This window comes from Pundamilia nyererei, unplaced genomic scaffold, assembly GCF_000239375.1.
Source record: "Pundamilia nyererei isolate P.nyererei 1_Seehausen unplaced genomic scaffold, PunNye1.0 scaffold00004, whole genome shotgun sequence".
Lineage (NCBI taxonomy): Eukaryota > Metazoa > Chordata > Actinopteri > Cichliformes > Cichlidae > Pundamilia > Pundamilia nyererei.
The window spans coordinates 3177935-3196277 of NW_005187405.1; the positions used below are offsets into that span (position 1 = coordinate 3177935).

An 18343-nucleotide genomic window follows, 5' to 3' on the forward strand; every position below is an offset into this window, starting at 1 on the left:
AAAAAAAAACACCGAAATAAAGCACCGAAATGTGCGCTGCTTTTCGGTCTGGTTACTACCGTTTATGTCAGAACCCACCGGTACCCATCCCTATTTGTGACCACTTTATCTTTTGTCCCTGTGGAATTAAACAATTAAAGAACTGAAGGTTGGGATTTTGCTGGGATATGTTGAGATTAAATAGTGGTGTAAGAGTAACATTGAAAGCATGGGTGTCAAACATCGGGCTCAGGGACCATCAGCATGACAAAGAGCCCAATCCTGTCATGACTGAGCAGCCATTGTGTTAGTGGAGTGGACCCAAGTGCAGACATAGAAGGAGATGGAACTGAATCTTAACAAAAAAACAAGCTTTTTATTTGGCCAAAAACATGAATACAAAACAAGGCAAAAACGAACCAGGGCAAAACTAAAACTAAAACCTAAACTGGGAAAAACTAGTCTGTACAAAACTATGACAAGGAAAACATGATTCTGAGCAGGTGTATGAGAGTAACTATGACAAGAAAAACTGTGAATATGAAACATGAACATAACCTGACCAGAATCATAAGGTACCTGGGATCCACCATGACATAGGGAATGGAAAACAGACACACCGACACAGAGAGACAGAGGACTTAAATACACAGGAGGGAAAAGAGGGAAGTGGAAACACCTGGGGAGACACAGCTGACACCAATGATTATGACCCAACAGGGAAAAGTAAAACTAAGCACACTGAACATAGAAACAAGACTTTCAAAATAAAACGGGAAGCATGGAGAGACATGAATTGGGACACGCAAACTTGACACAAGAGACAGAGGGAGCGAGAGAGGGAGAGGGACACAGAGGAGAGAGACACAAGGGGAAGCTACATAGACGAGGAAGAATAGAAAAAACATAAACCAGACTAAAACTCAACCAAGACAAACCAGTAATAATACTAGAACTCTACCTCAACTTAAGAATAGCACATGAATATTGACATAAGAAGTCAACAGTATAAAATAACACAAAACGCTGGGTCACAGATCCAGCACCTGACAAATCCAGTGTGAAAGAAAGCATACATTTTGGAGTTTTAACTACACTTCAATAGGTTTTACAACTTTTGCTCTTGGTAAAGATTTCTCAAATGGCCTTTTATAGATAGTAATTAAGGATCAGATGAACAATTCAATGCCAGAAAAGTTTCTGTTTTTCAGTATCTACTATAGGATTTTAATGTTTTTACTATGGGTCAGACAGTACGAAAACAAATAGGGCATTTTCTGTGAATTAACAAAAGCATTTTGTTTTATAATTAGAGGATATTCTGGGGAATGAGCTTCCAGAACTTTTCCCTGTAATTTTACACATTGATTTCTTAGAGAGACCAAAAAACAATCCATTCACATCCTCCTCATCCTATGGGGCAGGTGCAGAGCCCAAAAAATGGGACAAAGGTAAAACAGAGTGCAGAACTCTAGAGTCCTAATTTATTGCATGGAACAGCTTTTCGAGCCCAGCTGCTCTTCATCAGACATGAAACACCAACCATAGCATTGTTTGTCCTATATAAGAACTGATTTTTGATTGGATGTAATTGGTCATGTGACCATTCACAGGTGATTTACGAGGGTGCTGTTTGGTGTTTCATTGTCTGATGAAGAACAGGTGCGCTCAGTAAATAAGGACTCTGGAGTTCTGCAGCGTGTGCATTCTTTTTCTCACGCTGGCAGATTTCTTTAATTTACCGCAGTAAAATTTTTTTATTATCATGTAGAAAAACTGAGGCATACTTGTGTATTTTTTAATCATTATTATGTCTGGTTGTACAGCATATGTTGCAACAGTTTTATGGTAGTTCTTGACCCACCAAGATTATAAAAGAGATGTGTGGGCTGTCTGAACAGCCTGAATGTCCACTTGACATAAAGGACACTTGTCCATGAGACACTTACGTTGCTCAGATGGGTTCAGAATATCCCAGTTATCTGAGCTGCTGCATGTGGTGGATAAAGTTAAAAATGTATGTAGACAGGGTCCAGAAGAGGACTCGTGGCGTCAGGGTGGCGTGTGCCATTCTGGGAGCAGGAATTCTGGGATACCGCTGTTGACTCACTAAGTGATATAGAGAGATGCTTGCACAGCTGGAGTCCAAAGGAGTCAGACGTTGCATGACACACCAAATGTGCTGGCACAGAAATATAAAGTATCAGGGCGTGTGTGAGAAATTTCAGATTAAAGTTTAAATTGTTCATGTTTGGTGGACGTTTACCTTCAGCTGAGTGTGTCAGCTAAGTATTTTATCGCACACATCTGCAGGTAACAGCAGGTACAGCAAATTGACATCCTTACGATACAAGCCTCTAGTTAACGGTGAAAGTCCAGGCTACTAATAAAAGGGATAAAATTCTGCTTTTCATGCACAACCCTACAAATATCAACCCTTTTATATTATGAGATCATCCCTTCTATGACAATAAACACCACGGGTGGTGTGCTACTTAATCTCTGCTATTAGTGGAAGGGGCTAAGGAAATCCCATGAGCAATGTAGCAGACAGAAAACCTATGACATCATATTATGTCTTGGCTCTCACTAATATTTCCCTCATGCTCTAAAAATGACACCCCCCGGACAACATTTAGATCTGTGTGTAAAGTGCTGCTGGGGTTTTAAATCTCTTATTAAATAAGCTGCTACTCAATTCAAAGTGTAAGATTAGATATTTTATTAGGCCTTTTTGCATGATAACATATATAATATGTGTTGTAAGCCTGATTGTTTTAAGCCTGACTGTGTTAGCATTGCAGGAGAGGGATGACTTGGATGTACCCTGCATTTTAAACTATGACAGTTTATTCAATTTATTTTGACCAGATCCAAATGACCTGGTTATTGGAGTCCAAACCTCATATACAGTGGGCTATCTGCTATCTGATTGATTTTGTGATTAGACTGTGATGTCCTTTTCTTCTTCAGCACAACAGCAGAGAGCCTGACCAATCACAATGAGGCAGAGCTACAGAGACGGTGTCAAGAGAGACAGCAGGAAATTGACCACATGCAGCAGGTGCTTGAGGCAAAGATTCAGCTCCTGCAGGAGGTTGGTCTGCTGCTGTAATACTGACACTTGGGGATACTCTGTGATAGTGGCCAATCTTCCCAAATCTTAACTGCTTTGGTGCATGTTTCTTTCAGGAGGCCCAGCTGGCTCGCAGTGAGGCCGAGCGAATGGCCTCGCTGGCTGGATCACAATCCCATGCTTCCCTCCTCTCCTTAGATGCCGTGATGGAGGAAATCCCAGAGGAGGAAAGGCCTCCAAATATCCTGTCACCATCTAACAACAAAGACAGGTAAGAAACTACTCAGTTCTGGAGAACATGAGAAGAAATCCATCCTTCTATGTCACTGACTCGTTCTCTTTCTGCTTTCAGGTTAATAGAGGAGCTAACTAAAGAGCTTCGCACTAAGGAGGTCCGCATCACTGAGCTGTGTGGAGAGAAGACAACACTCACACTCAGGGTGGAAGAGCTGGAGGGACAAGTTCATGAGCTATCTAATTCCCTGCTGCAGAAGGACAAGGATGTTGAGGTACATATGAGTTAAATTTTACATTAAAAAAAACCCCTCTGAAGCCAGGTCTTAAATTTCTTACTGAAATTAAAGGGACACTTTGAAGACACATCTCAGATGGAGAAAAACATGCTGGATATCTATCATGACCTGGACTGGGTAATGTTTTAAGAATGAAAAGATGCCATGATGGAAAAGATGATAGAAATGAAAGTTATCAACCTGCAGAGGTCTGATTTCAAAGACACAGTGAAAAAGTGCAAAATTTATGTGACAGGTTCATCCTCGAAATTTTGCCAAATTTCATTACGACAACTCAAAGTGGTACTCAGTCATTTGTTTGACCCCCAAGTGGTTGTATGCATGCCTGACAACATCAGGACATGCTCTTAATGAGATGACAGGTGGTGTCTGTGGGGCATCTCGACCCAGATCTGCACAAAGGCATCACTGAGCTCCTGGGCAGTCTGAAGTGCAACCTGGCAGCATCATACAGACCAAAGCATAATGTCCCAGAGGTGGTCTACTGGATTTAGATCATGTGAGTGTGGGGGCCAGTCAAGCGTATCAATTCCTTCATCTTCCAGGAACTGCCTGCATACCCTCACCACATGAGGCAGGGCATTGTCATGCACCGGTAGGAACCCACAGCGTAGGGCCTGACAATGGGTACAAGGATTTCATCAATACCTAATGGCAGTCAGGGGCCGTTGCCTAGCCTGTAGAGGCCACACCAGTGGCCTGCTAGAAGTCTTTTTCTAGCTCTGACAGTGCTCATCCCATTTCTCCTTGCACAAAGGAGCAGATACCAGTCCTGCTGATTGGTTAAAGACCTTCTACAGCCCTGTGCAGCTCTCCTAGAATAACTGTATATCTCCTGCATGCTCCTGAGACTGTGCTGAGAGACACAGCAAACCTTCCATCCTGGAGGTGTCCAGGTATCATCTTATGTTAATGACTTTAGCCAATGCAAAACTAGTGATAAACGTCAGAAAAGATGATGTCAGTGGCCTCCACCTGTAAAGTCATTTGGGGGCGGGTGTCTCATTGTTGTCCCTCCAGTGCAATTATGGTTAATTCCTTTAAGACCAAAGGAATTGAAACTGCTTAACAACCCCTCGGTTACTTAAATGACCACATCAATATCCTAGAAGCTTAACTGAGTTGATGATTTATGCTGATTAAAATGTGTTCCTTTATTTTATTACATATTTTATGTATTTTTGGAGCAGTATATTATATATTATATTATAATGGACCCTGAGGTGCATGTGTGAAATGCAAAACCATGGATACTTTATATAAGCCGTCTAATGTTACTGCATTCCTCTGGACCACCATGTCTCCTCTGGCCAGACTTCTGTTCTAGAAAGACATCCTTATAGCAGCATGTGTTCATGCCTCAGCCATATTTTACCAGCTATTCATGTAGATCACAAGAGCTGCTGCATGCACCAAATAACACTTAAACACATGGATATGATTAAAACAGTGCCACAAATACAAAATAATATAATATAGAAATATATTAGATGCAAAATTCTCCTTTCTTTTTTCTGTGTGTATTCCTGGATTGGCTGGAGCTATTAGTTTTTTCTCTTGATAATTTTAACCTCTCTTTTCTTTTACACAGTTCTATCAGGAGGAACTTGGTCAAGAGAGGCTGCGCATCGAGCAGGAGATGCAGGTATGTGGATTTTAGTATTTAAAACGGTGCTGGATCATTAGCTTTCAGCTGTTATCCATGAGTCTATCCAAAGTGTGAGAGCGGTTTCACACAGCAGACTGAGTGAAGAATATTTTGATAGACTCTGCCTCCTTATGGACAAGTGACACATTGCATTGATATGACTAGCACAGACACACAGCTAAATTATTTGTAGGCAATAAGAAATGATCTATAGTATTTAAGAATTTTTACAGTGCGTACAGTGTGAGTGTGTTTGTGGTATAGGACCACATTTTACCCGATTTTATCACTGAAAAAGGTAAAATAGCAGCAAGACATCCTCATAACCAAGCTCAAAGAGCGAGCTCATAACAATATCATGAGTAAAAATAAGTAAAATACGCTGAAACTAAGCTGAAACTACATTTGTGTAGAAGAAAGGGACCATGAGGCAGAAAAAAGAAAACTACTTTGCTTTTTGAGGCTGTAATATATAGTGTATTGCTTAAGGATTCTAGTGGTAGCGAGAGCCATCTTACTGGGGGCTTATCTCATCACAAGAAGTGCCAGAATCTCATTACATTTACAGGCTTCAGCTGCAGTGACATCCTCAAGGGCACACTTCTCTCCTGATGCATGATGAAACTACGAATGGAGAGGGACTATTACTTGAACAGCAACTCACTGTAACCTGGACAGAATCTCTACCCTGTTGAGTAGAGATCTTGTAGGGATTAATACTTAAGAACACAGTGTGTGTTTAGCCTTACTGAACCTGTGCAGCGGTGCTTCTCTGTATTTGAATTTGTCAGCATTTGCTGCAAACATATTTGTTGTCAGGCGAGTTTTGTTTTCAGGGAGGCTGTGCAGGCGTTTTAACTTGTAAATCATTTCTGAATGAAGGATGCAAATGTACTTGTTAGGCAGGCTCTCTGTTCAGATTTCAGACGGGACACACGTATGGGTAAAAGCATGTGTGTATGAGTGAGTGTGTGCCTCGGTCAGTGTGCAGTGAAAGGGGAAAAAAAGCTGAGGCAGCAATGGCAGCTGCGCTACAGCACAGCATTTAGTTACTAGGGTAACAGTGGAATTTGCATATGATCAGCAACCCTCTGAGTGTGGCACGTGGTATATATGAAAATTGTTGGCTGGATTCAGACTGCTCATGTGTTTAAAAGCTGATATTCAAATTTTCATGAGGCTGTTTGACTTTGCAAAATCAGAAGAAGATGATTGTTTTTGAAGTATAAGTACAGTATATATGTGCAACTGTATATAATACATGCTATATATATTATATGCCTCTTCCGTATTGCTGAATTGGTTTCGAAATCAGTGGAAGAAACTGTTGTTGTGTGTTCTTACCACAGCTTTGTTTACATGTCCTCACAAACATCAGAAGAGAGCATGTAAGAATGAATTTAACTGGGTTTGTGTGTGTGTGCGCACGTTTCCATGAGGAGCCATCCTTCACGTACGTGTGTGCATGCAGGCGTCTCACTGGTTAGCAGTTTAGCAGTTCTGGTTTCAGCCAAAATATCAATAGGTCAAATTGACCTTTGAGTGCTCGGTGACCCCCGACACTGATATCAGGTTGTGTTGTTTCAGACAGACACCTGCCATAAGAGCTCATAATTAGCTCCCCGGACAACACAGACACTTAGCCAATAATTGTCTGCAGAGAACAGCAGGCTGGACATGAATATAATCTGAAACCTTGTAACATATTTATTTCCAGGATCTCTTTGTCAGGAATAACATGCATAAGTGTAGACCTCTGAAGCAGTTAAAAAGCGAGACGTTTCATAGTAGTTATGAGCATTCGAGTTCTCATTAAATCTGAAAGAAAAACATTTTCGGTTGCATCCTTCCCGCATATGTCTCTCTGCAGCTAAACCTAATTTTAGAGAAAATGACTCAGGTTCAGCAATTAGTCTTCACAAAATCAGCAATCAAAGACTTTGAAGCACACATTAGTGAGGATTTCCAGTCTCATTCTCTGCTCTGACGCAGTACGGCTGCTTTCAGAGAGAAAAATGGTACACGGCAGGCTTCACACTGCATATATCTGCTTGGAACTCACAGTGTGACCATCTGTTTGTGCACCCTCGGGCAAACAAAAATCATAGCCGCTGCAGAGCTGAACTTACATGGTCAAATGCAGGATAAAGCTCTGGTTGTTTGGTCATTACAGTCCAACCATTGTTGAAATATCAGCACCGCACCATGGCAACAGAAAATAATTGTAATAATATTGTGCTGGTCTAACATGACACTATTTACAGACTAAAGTCACCATGGCAATTGTGTTATAATCATATAATGATGTTTGATACGTTTGTTAATAGCAGGGCAGTTAATTGTGTTTTTAAGTGTGTCAGTGTATCTATTGTTATTATTGTTATTATTATTATTATTTTTTTAAATTATTATTATTAATTAATTAATTATTAATTTAGTTAATGACAAACAATTTGATTTCTGATAAAAAAACTCTATTAAGAGTTTATTTTCATATGCCGCATCGCTGGCTCATTGCAACACAGGTGTTTTTTGTTATCTGTATTTATTGATTAGTATGTGATATCTTCTATTTTTACTCTGCAAAGCGTCTGCCTGACGACGGAAGGAATAAAGGTCAGGAAGGGGACTCTGGAAGAAACAGAGCATACATTTATTAACCTCGGATGTCTTTTCTTTAGTTTATAATTGCGTGTAGTGGTCTTGTTAATTCTAAATTATTAATGCTTAAAGAAATGTACAATAGTTTCGCGCGCGCCCGTGTGTGTGTGTGTGTGTGTGTGTGTGTGCGCGTGCGCGTGTGTGACAGAGCGAGAGAGAGAGAGAGCGAGAGAGAGATGGGCTGTGTCATAATATTTATGAATGTCTGGAGTGATTTGAGTCCCCAGGTTGACTTGCCTTCGCTGATAATTCAACTGGTTATTAGATAATATTATATTTTATTTTATAAAATGCAGCTGTTTAATATAAATGTGTGCACTGTTGTTCTTTTTCATTCATCCTCAATAAAAACCCACTTTAAGGGTTAGCATGCGACCATGCTAATACAGCTAATGTGAATTGTATAAAACAAATATAACTTGGAGACGTTTAATTTTATAGTTTAGCATCATGCTACTGGGCTTTTCACCTGTTCAGTCAGGCGGACGGAGCTTAGCAAACCGGGTAGGAGGAAGTAGCAGACACCCGGGGGAGCGACTCTCTTTCCTGTTTACAAATAAACCCAAAATAGAGGAGATGTTATTTAGGGATGAATTTAAATATGCGTTTTAAAACGAAAGTGTCTATGTTTTGAACCGGTATCTCAGCGGGAGTTAAACTGCGAGCATCTCTGAACGTCTTCACCGGGCTTCTCAACTCCCCCTCGTTTTCCCTGAATGGTGCGCTCCGACGCTGCAGGTCTGGTTCGGGCAGGCGCTTCGTTATCTGACTGGAGGACATCCGACTGGAGTCCGGTGCGTCGTATCTCTGCCTGTAGCTGCTGTAACAGCTCTGAGATGAACAGACAGCCTTTGTTTGGGACACAGACGCCGCCGGAAGAGTCAGAGGATCGTCCTCGGACGCCTGTTACTGCTCGGTTTCCGCGTACTGGGCAGTAGATCCCGTCGCTTCCCGGTCACGATGAACCTGTCGTCGTTCAGAGTGGCTCGCGCCTCCGTGATGGTGCAGAGGCACGTGCGGCTGTGTTGGGAAATGCGAGATACGATGTTTGTTTTTTTGACAGCGTGAGGACACTTTAAAGATAAATACTGCGTCTGATTCACGAGACATTACCTGACCAGTGTGCGCCATTGCGATTCACCTGCCCCTCCATCAGATGAACGGGGATCCTGGATGTCTTTGGATCACAGCTACAGTATAAACTGATCTTACAAGCTCTTTTTTGTCTACCTCCTTTAATTTATCATGGACTTAGAAGCCATAGCATGGACTCGGTTCAATTAGGAGCATTACACTGTCCTGTTTATGTTATTGACATCAGTGCTTGCTCTGAAGCTGGACTCTTCTTGCTGTTTATAAAGCAGCGCAGTCATTCTGAGGATCCATGTTTCCTCACATCCTCATGTTAGAGTAAATAAGATGTTCTGCTCCTCCCTGATAACTATAATACTGTGTAATGTTTGATCTCAAGATGAAGGAGGTGTGTCGTATTTGTGGACGGGAGCTCTGTGGCAACCAGCGAAAATGGATCTTCCATCCTGCTGCCAAACTCAACTTGCACGTGCTGCTCTCTTATGCTGTGGGGCACGAGCTGACCCGGGATGGCAGAGGAGAGTTTGCCTGCTCCAAGTGCACCTTCATGCTGGACCGCATGTACCGCTTCGACACAGTCATCGCTCGTGTGGAGGCCCTGTCCATCGAGAGGTTGCAGCGGCTCCTGCAGGAGAAGCATCGACTGAGGCAGTGCATCAGCGGGCTCTATCGGAAAACCAATTCAGATGAAGGGGCTGTAACATTAAGTGGAAGTGATGACGGACCAGGGGATGGGATGGTGGATATTTCAGGGCTAACTCATGCAAAGTATTGCGCCCTGCTCCAGGAGGATTTAGTCTACTCTTTGTATGAGTCCTGGGCAGATGACAGCCTGGACTGCCAACATCACCACCATCCTCAATGTCCTGCTGCTAAAGGGTCAGAGGTTGCAGTTGAAGGCTCACAACGGTGTACGCCCAGCACTCCCAGAAGGTGCCGGGGATGTTCTTATTGGCGGGTGGCAGACTCTGATTATGAAGCTGTCTGTAAGGTGCCCAGAAAGTTGGCCCGGAGTATTTCTTGTGGGCCATCAACCAGATATTCAGCCAGTGTGGTTGGGGGAAGTGTGACTGGAGGTGGTGCAGGTGGAGAAGGAGAGATGAAAAATATGGAAGATTCAGAAGACATCACCTCCTCTCAGACTCTAGTTCCTGGATCTCAGGACCCCTCGAGGACCTCAGATAGTGATCGCACTTTAGCTGGGCGAGCCAGCTCAAGCCCCTCTGTAGCATCCCTGGAGGCAGCTGAGGAATATATTCAGCCTGGAGCCATAACAGATGGATCCCTGAGCTCCCCAGTGGATGCAATCGAAGACCAGATATCTGACTCCCTCTCTGAGGAGCACATGGGAGCTCCACTTGGCCAAGCCTCTCCTAGACGCACTTTCTCTCTAGCCCTCTCTTTGCTGCAAAGCTGTGCTGTCTACCGGCCAGTCCGGAGCACAAAAGGGAGCAAGCTCCCAGTCTTTCTCAGACGAAGCTCCAGCAACGGGGGCACAAGGTTGTCCTTTACCGATCCCGTTATGGGAATGCCTTATGGAAGCCCAAACGGAGAAAGATACAATCACACGCCAACACCTGAGCTGGATACCCCTCTGATCAGAGTGGACACTGGGCTGGATCAGGATCTGAACCTGGCAGACTTGGAGAAATTGTTTGAAGATTTGTACAAAGAGTATCCTCCTCCTCCTCCCCACCAGGTACAAAACCTTGATCGGAATGGGGATGTCGGCGAAAAGACGAATTTCATTAGTGCAGAGTGACGGCGCTTGGTACAGTAATGAAGCTGGCCTTTGATGAGCAAACTTGCTACATCTGCAGTAATCTGCCTGAACCAGCCTGACAGGCTTTGATGTTTGACACCGCGGTCTGCCCACAAAACCATTATCACCACATTTTAGCTTAACTATCCACATAATCCAGCTACACACAGCCTCTGCAGTTAGCTCTCACCCCAAAGGACCTGAGCTTCAGTAGCGTGCAGCCATGTTTAGTTGTGTGGTAACACTATACATTACACAAGCAGTCAGGTGTGGGTAGCATGGCCTAATTAACTAGTCTGTGTGCGTGAGTGTGCACACATAAAGAACTAATGACGAAGCAAAGCATGGCACATTAGTGTATTTTAGTATTAATATTTGTGTTCTTCCAGCCTTTAATTTGTTACTCCTTATCTAATTTAGTCTTTATGATAAAGCCGAATGTTTGCAGTGATGATACATGAACACAGCCTTTAGACAGATGAGTCTTGCAGTTTTTCCAGCCTTGCAAAACAAGATTTTCCGCTCCAATATGTAAAGATAAATGTGTGTGGATGAGTTTTTGTGTGTGCTGTAGTTAAAAAAAGTCTAATTTCTCTTACTCCTCTGTAATACCTTGTAGGGGGTATGGATTTGTCTGAAGCCTGTGTTTTTCCCTTACTACGAGCATGTGATCGCCGAGCGGGGAGTGCTCAGTGAATTAGGTTAGATATGGGGAGACGTTAAGACAAAGTGACTCCACTACTGCCCTATTTTCACTCAGAGCCCTTGAGGCAAAGTGATCCACGCGATGTCAGACCACTCTGTCATCTCAATACTGGTTGGCTACTAAAGTCACACTATTTCATGATAAGACCACCTTCTATCTTAATGTGAAAACTCTGAGTTGCATCACCCAAACGGCAAACACATAGTGATATTCTTCCTGAAGTTGAAATCATTTATATGCTGGTATGTAGCAGGAGCACAGAGCACTTTGGGTAAACTCACTCATGCATGCAGATGCTCATAAACCACTCGAGTGGTTCTTTCCTTGTCATAGCACACACACGAATGAACAGAGTTTATGTATCTTGTGCACAAAAAGTATTACGTAATATGCTGTGGTGGTTATGAAGGCTTTCTATTTTTTATGAATTTGAGAAAAATGTGTTTTCTAAAAAGAATTCAGCTAAAAGATATTGTGAATAGATTTTATAAGGTTAAACTCTGATGTCCTAACCTTTTCCAGAGTCTTGTTGAAGAGCAGCAGAGCCAGCTCAACCAGTATGAGTGTGCGGCCGGTCAGTGTGTCAGCGAGCTGCAGAAGGCCCAGCTCCAGGTCCAATCCCTGCAGGCCAAAATCCAGGAGAGCGAGGCCAACAACATGGTGTTCCTCATTAAAACACATTACAGCAGCTGGATATGTTCTTTTATTGTGCATCAGGCTGATGGCAGCCTAACCTAACCTTTCTGCCTCCGTCTGTAGAAGCTGCAGGAGAAGCTGAGTGAGATGGAGTGCGAGCTACGTTCGCTTCGCCAGGCCTCTCAGAGTCAGGAAAGAACCATTCAGGGCCTCACAGAGTCTCTCAGCACCAAAGACAGCGAGGTGTGTGTCTGTTTGTACCTAATCAAGGATCGCTGTGACGTGATTTGTAAACCTGTTGTAAATGTGCTGATTCTGCTCTAAGGCCCAGGAGCTGTACCAGCTGATTGAAGGGCAGAACACCACACTTTGCAAGCTGCAGGAAATAGCTCATCACAGCCAGCTTGCTCAAAGCAAGGTGAAACTTTTGACCTGTTTTTTAATCAAAAATGTAAATGCTGTCCTCAGTGTGAAAACATGTTGTGTTTTTGACCTTGGTCTGTGGTCGTTCCTCTCTTCAGGCTCCGGCAGGAGTTAGCGAGTCCTTGGCGCTGGCTCAGCTGCAGGGCGAGCTGGTCGGGGTGCAGAGCTCCCTGTTCTCTCTTGGACTGGAGCTGGAGGCCAGCCAGAGGAGTCTGAGACAGAGCCAGAGGCAAGCCGATGACCTGATGAGGTTCAGGGAGAGACTAAACTCAGATCTACAGGAGGCACTGCAGCACAGAGAGGTCACCGAAAAACACAATCAGGTCAGTCTGGTTGTGACAGTGTGAGTAAACCTAACATGTTACACAGCACGTTTAACATACTTTCTTTCTACTGCAGGACCTGCGCTGCGCCCTTCACAAACTTCGCACTGAGCTTCAGGCCAAAGAAGCAGCTTTAAAAGAGAGCGAAGCAGAGAAACACGCTGTGACGCAGGAGAAAGACCGGAGCGTCGCACAGCTCAAAAGCGCTCTGCAGGACAAGGAGCAACAGTTGCAGGTGACATGCACAATTCCACACAGTCTGCTTACATAACATATATATACTGTGTATATTCATACAGTGTATATATATATATATATTAGGCACACACCCACTTCTTTTTTAGCCCATCTAAAAATATATTAATCTGTAGGAGTACTCAGAGATGGTGGAATCAACGGGAAGCTCCAAACCAAATCCAAGAGACGCCCTGCTGGAGAAACTGAGGGAGCGCATTAAAGAAAGAGACAGAGCTCTGGAGGTAAACAAGCACACAGATTCACAGCAGGGATTGAAACTTGTGGCAGATACTGAAAACAACTCATTTTAGCCACGGTTACATTCGCCTCACAAACTGATGTGCATTCATTGTCGGGACAGTGGGAAGGCTTTTAGTCACAAACAAGTATCAGTCAAGAGTCGTGGGCACACAGCAATACAGACTCACACACCAAAAGGTCAGTGTGCAGTAATATTTTACTGCAGTGGGAAGAAATATATGAATTAAAAAGGTGACGATGAAAAGCATGTGTTAAATCTCTCGGTGTTAGCTACTGCATAGCGAAACATTTTATGCAGTAAACTACAAAACTATGAAGTGCAAAGAACACGGTGAAGGTTGAGGATGCTTTTCCATCGCTGCCTGCAGCAATCCATCGATGACAAGTTCCACTGTGTGGAGGAGCGTGAGGGCCAGGTGAGGAGGCTGCAGCTGGCTCTGAGAGAGAAGGAGCGAGACCTGGAGAGACTCCGCTGCATTCTGTCCAACAACGAGGAGACCATCACGGTACGCTCGCGACACGCAGCATCATCATGTCCAAACTGTTTGGTGTGGAAACACTAGAACATGCATATTATGCAGATTAAAGCTCACAGTTTAAAACAAGCTTGAACCAATAAGCCAAGTGCATCATATTTAATAAATTGTGAATAAACTGAATTTTTTTTAGTTGTCATAACGCTCAGTAAACTCTCCATTTTCAAGAAAATTGAATTTTTCTGGCAGTTATTTCGTGCTTCAGGTTTTATAGCATTAAACATATTACTCAGTATCTAAAGTTATGCACTGATATATTTTTGGTGATCGTGACCACCAGAGTCTTGACGGTTTGGTGCGGGGTAAAGAGCTGGAGCTGGAGCAGGCAGCAGAGGCCTACAGGAACCTCCAGTGGTTGAAGCAGCAGAGCGACGAGAAGGAGAGAAACTCCCTGAGAGAGAAAGACACCATCATAACCCAGCTACAAGCAGCACTACAGACACGCAGCCAGGAGGCTCAGGTACACACTGACATTTACAACAGCTTTCTGTTTCAATTATTCTCAGTTGTTTGCGGTGTAAATGTTCAAAGCTTTGAAAAACCATCCCATGTCGACAAACCTGTCTCACCAGTTTCTAATTGCTAATTGCTCTGTTTGTTGTGTTGTGCGTGTGCAGGATCTCACAGCTGCCCTCGTCGCCAGAGTTCAGGCCGGTCCCACTGAGGTTGTGGAGGAGCTGAAGGCTCGGTTGGCTCTGAAAGAGAAACTCTTCCAGGAGCTTTTGGGAGACCGCAGCAGGCAGTCTAAGGAACAACAAGCACAGATCCAGGATCTGCTCAGCACTCTCAGCTCCAAAGACCAGTATCTGCAGGTGGGCGACATCGTGACATCGAAGTGCAGCTGGTAGATTATAGGTTTGGGCCGTACAAAAAGGCGGTTCAGGAAGATAAAGTGTAACCTGATCTTTCTCTCTCAGGACTACTCCTACAGGCTTTCCTTAGTGATCAGTGAGCGGACTGGCCAGCTACAGGAGCTTCGCAAGCAGCTGTCAGAAAGAGAGCAAGAGCTGCATGAACTGAGATGGGACAAGCAGAGAGACACGGGAGGAGAGACGGAGCATCTGCAGAGTCTCCTTAAAGAGAAGGAGGCTTTTATCAAGGTACTTGCTCCGACATTTTCCCTTGGCTGTTTGTCTTTCTATAGATCCTGTACACCTGGTGTTCACAGACTACTTTATCACACTGTCAGGAGCTGATGAAGGCCCAGGAAGAAGCCATGCAGCCGTTTTCCAAGGAGAGCGAGGCAGAGATTAAGGCTCTGAAGGAAGACATGCAGCTGGTGCTGAAAAAGGAGGCAGAGGCTCAGGTATCAGTGAAGCTCTTGAGCTGATGCACTAAAATTTCATGTTTTTTAACCTGTTAGCAGTCGGACGTACCGCCCACGGTACATTGGATGGTTTAGGGGACTAATTGTAAATTTGTAGGACTGCTAAGGGGTTAATCTTTAAGTCACATCTTTGGGTTCTTTTTCTGCAGAAGGAGATCTCTGCTCTGCGTTTGTCTTTAGCTCACCAGCAGTCAGAAGGAGATGCCACAAAAGACAACACTGATCACAAAGTATGATTATTGCTTCATTTCGAGTCGCTTAGACAGTGTTTAGACATTAGTATTCCTTAGGAAATAACCACTTTACTCCTTTTTAACCCTCCCCGCCACTGTGATTCAGCATGTGCTGGAGCAGCTGGTATCAGAGTACAGCAAGCTGAATGACGCCTTGAGGGCAGAGAAGAGGTTATACCAAAATCTCACTCACATTCATAAGAGTGACAGGTAGGGAAATTCCACGCAGGTCTTGTGACGCTCTGGATTCCTGCAAAGCTTTTTTTTTTTGTCCTTTCTTTTTTGTTTTCAAAAACACCATTTTGTTCTGGTCTTTTTGATTTTGCAGCAGCTCAGAGAAGATCCAGGCCCTCCACATGGAGTTGGATTCAGTTCAGGCACTCCGCAGACAGCTGGAGGAGGTCCTGTCTCGGACCCGTAACACGGCCCTGCTACTGGACAGGGCAGCTAAAAAGCAGCCTGACTTTGGAGGTGGGAACGGGCAGGGTCCAGCCTCCAAGGCTGCAAGCACCATTGTCACCTGATGCTCTGTGTGACCACAGCACCACTCAGTGACACTCTAAATGTGAGATGGAGCTGTCTCCAACCACTGACGGTCAGGTTTATGAAACATTGCGTTCCTGAAGTAAGAGAAAGAGATCTATATTTTAAAAAAGCCAAAATCTGACCCTCAGTGTGCAGGCAGCTTTGTCCAAATAACACAAACACTCCTCTTAATGGTATGAAGTGAAAATGTGCAACTCAGAGTTTAATTTATTAATATATTTTGTGAGTGTGGTGTGAATCTGTTGGGTTTTTTATATTGTTTTTTTTTGAGGATTGCCTGCATATTGCTTTGTAGCTCGATTGTTCTCTATTGCCATTTCTGTGTACTGTCTCTCACCGGTGTCGCTCTTCCAGCCTTACTGTCACAGTGAAGTCACGTCTTGTGGAGAAATTCAAGCTCATGCCTTACAGTGAAACGTCTCACCATCCATCATTTGTTTTATATCATCTGTTTGTCAGCAGGATTGTGCACGCTTAGCAAAGGCCCAGGAAACAAATCCAAAAAAGACGGCCTCGTACTTTCCTTTAGTTCTGTGTTAGCTCTGATAGATATGCATGATAGAGTAGGCTAGTCGTTTTAGATATAAGCTGGCAGATGCTTTATGTTGTAGTAATTTTATATGATATGCATATTTTTAGCAGCTCTGCTTCTAGATCCAGCTTTGTACAGAGATAGGATCATCTACAGTCTAGACAGTGCTCTCTATTAATGACAGGAGATGTGAACACCAGAAATAAACCTTGCATATGAATTATTTATATGAGGTAGAGTACATTTTCTAGGGATTTTGTGCCCCCGATCTTTTCATCTAGCCTCACAGATGGAATCACCGTCAAAGCTCCTTCTACTTCTTCTTTTTTTGTGTTTTAAATGCATCAAAAATAAACATGTGCTGGCTTTTTGTCAAAAGCACTTCTGTTATGGATTTCTCTTTATTGTGTTTAATTAGGAAACCTGAAATCCTCCACTTATTCCTTGACATACCTTCCGTCTTTCCCCTCAGAGCAACCCACAGTATATATCATCTCTCTGAGCCTTTACCCAGAGTAGAAATATTATTTACCCGCCCTCCTCAGCCTCTCAACTTTGCCTTTTTTTTATCCTAAAGTGCAAATTTAAAACCGTATGAACACGTGCTAGAACGTTTAATGTATAAATACAAAGGCAACAAACAGCAACATGTATTCTTAACACAAACTCGGTCCCAATTAATTTTCCTTCATGTCCTTCCTCCCTCATGCATGATAGTGTGGCATGGTTTTCATGTTTGCATGGCTTCCACTGTAATGCCCAGTGAGATATTCATAAACACAAAGCCCGTGTGGCGGGTCACTCAGTGTCCTCACGATCTAGCTTGAATAAAAATACAATTCAAGTCCCTCTTCCTACACCTTCCTCATATGTGGTGACATTATGTAGTGTCACAGTGTGTAAACAGGGTGCCACATTACACCAGTCAAGCCTGCAGGGACACATTACTCAATCAGTATTGCCTCAGCAGTTTTGCTGAGTTTCCTGCCCTCTCGCCAACAACACAGACATTTAGTGCTGTATGCTTCATTAAAGGTGGACACATTCTGATAATTAGCACCCGTTAAACCTGCTCTGACTATGAAACAATCCTTTAATATGTCCCCACAATGCAGTGAGCAACTCTAGACACAAACCCACACCTATGATTCACATATAGCTCTGCGCAGTGCGTGCGAAGGCCTATTATGTAAAACAGTTTCCCTTAGAAATTCTTTTCAGTCACTTTCCTGATGTTCCTGCTCTCTCTGCGAGTGCGTATACAATATTAAAAACAGAACAGAGAAGAGAACATGCAGTACTCGGTCACAACAACCTCCTTTAATCCCTGCAAACAGTCGTTACTCTAAATCTGCTACAGTTGTGTCATTTTTAGGTGTTTAAAGTGGCCTTCACACACACACTGTTACTGAGTGCACCGGTTTTTTGGCTGGCTTGCAACTTATGACATAACATTTCCCTTAAGTCCCATGACTTCCAAAGTGGTGATTCAGTGGAGAGAGAGAGAGGACTGTGGAAAGAATGGGATAGAGTGGATGCCGAGGAGGGAGAGGCTTAAAAACTACAGGACTGAGAGAAAACCAGGGGGTTTGAGATATAAAGAAAAGAACCAAAGCAAGTGGATACTTTCCCTAAATGGTCATTTTGTTTCCAGAGCTCAGCACAGAGGAGGAAGAGGGAGACGATGAAGACGGCAGCAGTGAGGAGTTCACAGACAGCATAGAGGAGGATGACGATAGCGTGAATGCCAGAAGTTTGACCTCCGGTCAGGTAAAGTGCTTTTACTAACACTTCACTGTGACCATTAAGAGCATCTCACCTACTCCCATGAC

The 18343-nt window shown here is 43.5% G+C and overlaps 1 protein-coding gene across 1 annotated transcript in view; it reads left to right on the plus strand.

Annotated features, from left to right (window-relative positions):
• Positions 1-18343, plus strand: part of LOC102192531 (myomegalin-like) — a 44903-nt gene that overhangs the window by 10314 nt on the left and 16246 nt on the right. Inside the window, exons 3-24 of the mRNA XM_005721539.2 lie at positions 2953-3076; positions 3172-3326; positions 3408-3564; positions 5180-5233; positions 8636-8691; positions 8764-8911; positions 9357-10688; positions 11980-12117; positions 12217-12336; positions 12419-12511; positions 12615-12839; positions 12916-13074; positions 13211-13318; positions 13706-13843; positions 14154-14333; positions 14491-14685; positions 14791-14973; positions 15063-15179; positions 15350-15430; positions 15540-15643; positions 15762-15904; positions 18166-18281. Of these exons, the coding sequence (XP_005721596.2) occupies positions 2953-3076; positions 3172-3326; positions 3408-3564; positions 5180-5233; positions 8636-8691; positions 8764-8911; positions 9357-10688; positions 11980-12117; positions 12217-12336; positions 12419-12511; positions 12615-12839; positions 12916-13074; positions 13211-13318; positions 13706-13843; positions 14154-14333; positions 14491-14685; positions 14791-14973; positions 15063-15179; positions 15350-15430; positions 15540-15643; positions 15762-15904; positions 18166-18281 (4126 nt within the window). The remainder of the gene's footprint in view (positions 1-2952; positions 3077-3171; positions 3327-3407; positions 3565-5179; positions 5234-8635; positions 8692-8763; positions 8912-9356; positions 10689-11979; positions 12118-12216; positions 12337-12418; positions 12512-12614; positions 12840-12915; positions 13075-13210; positions 13319-13705; positions 13844-14153; positions 14334-14490; positions 14686-14790; positions 14974-15062; positions 15180-15349; positions 15431-15539; positions 15644-15761; positions 15905-18165; positions 18282-18343) is intronic.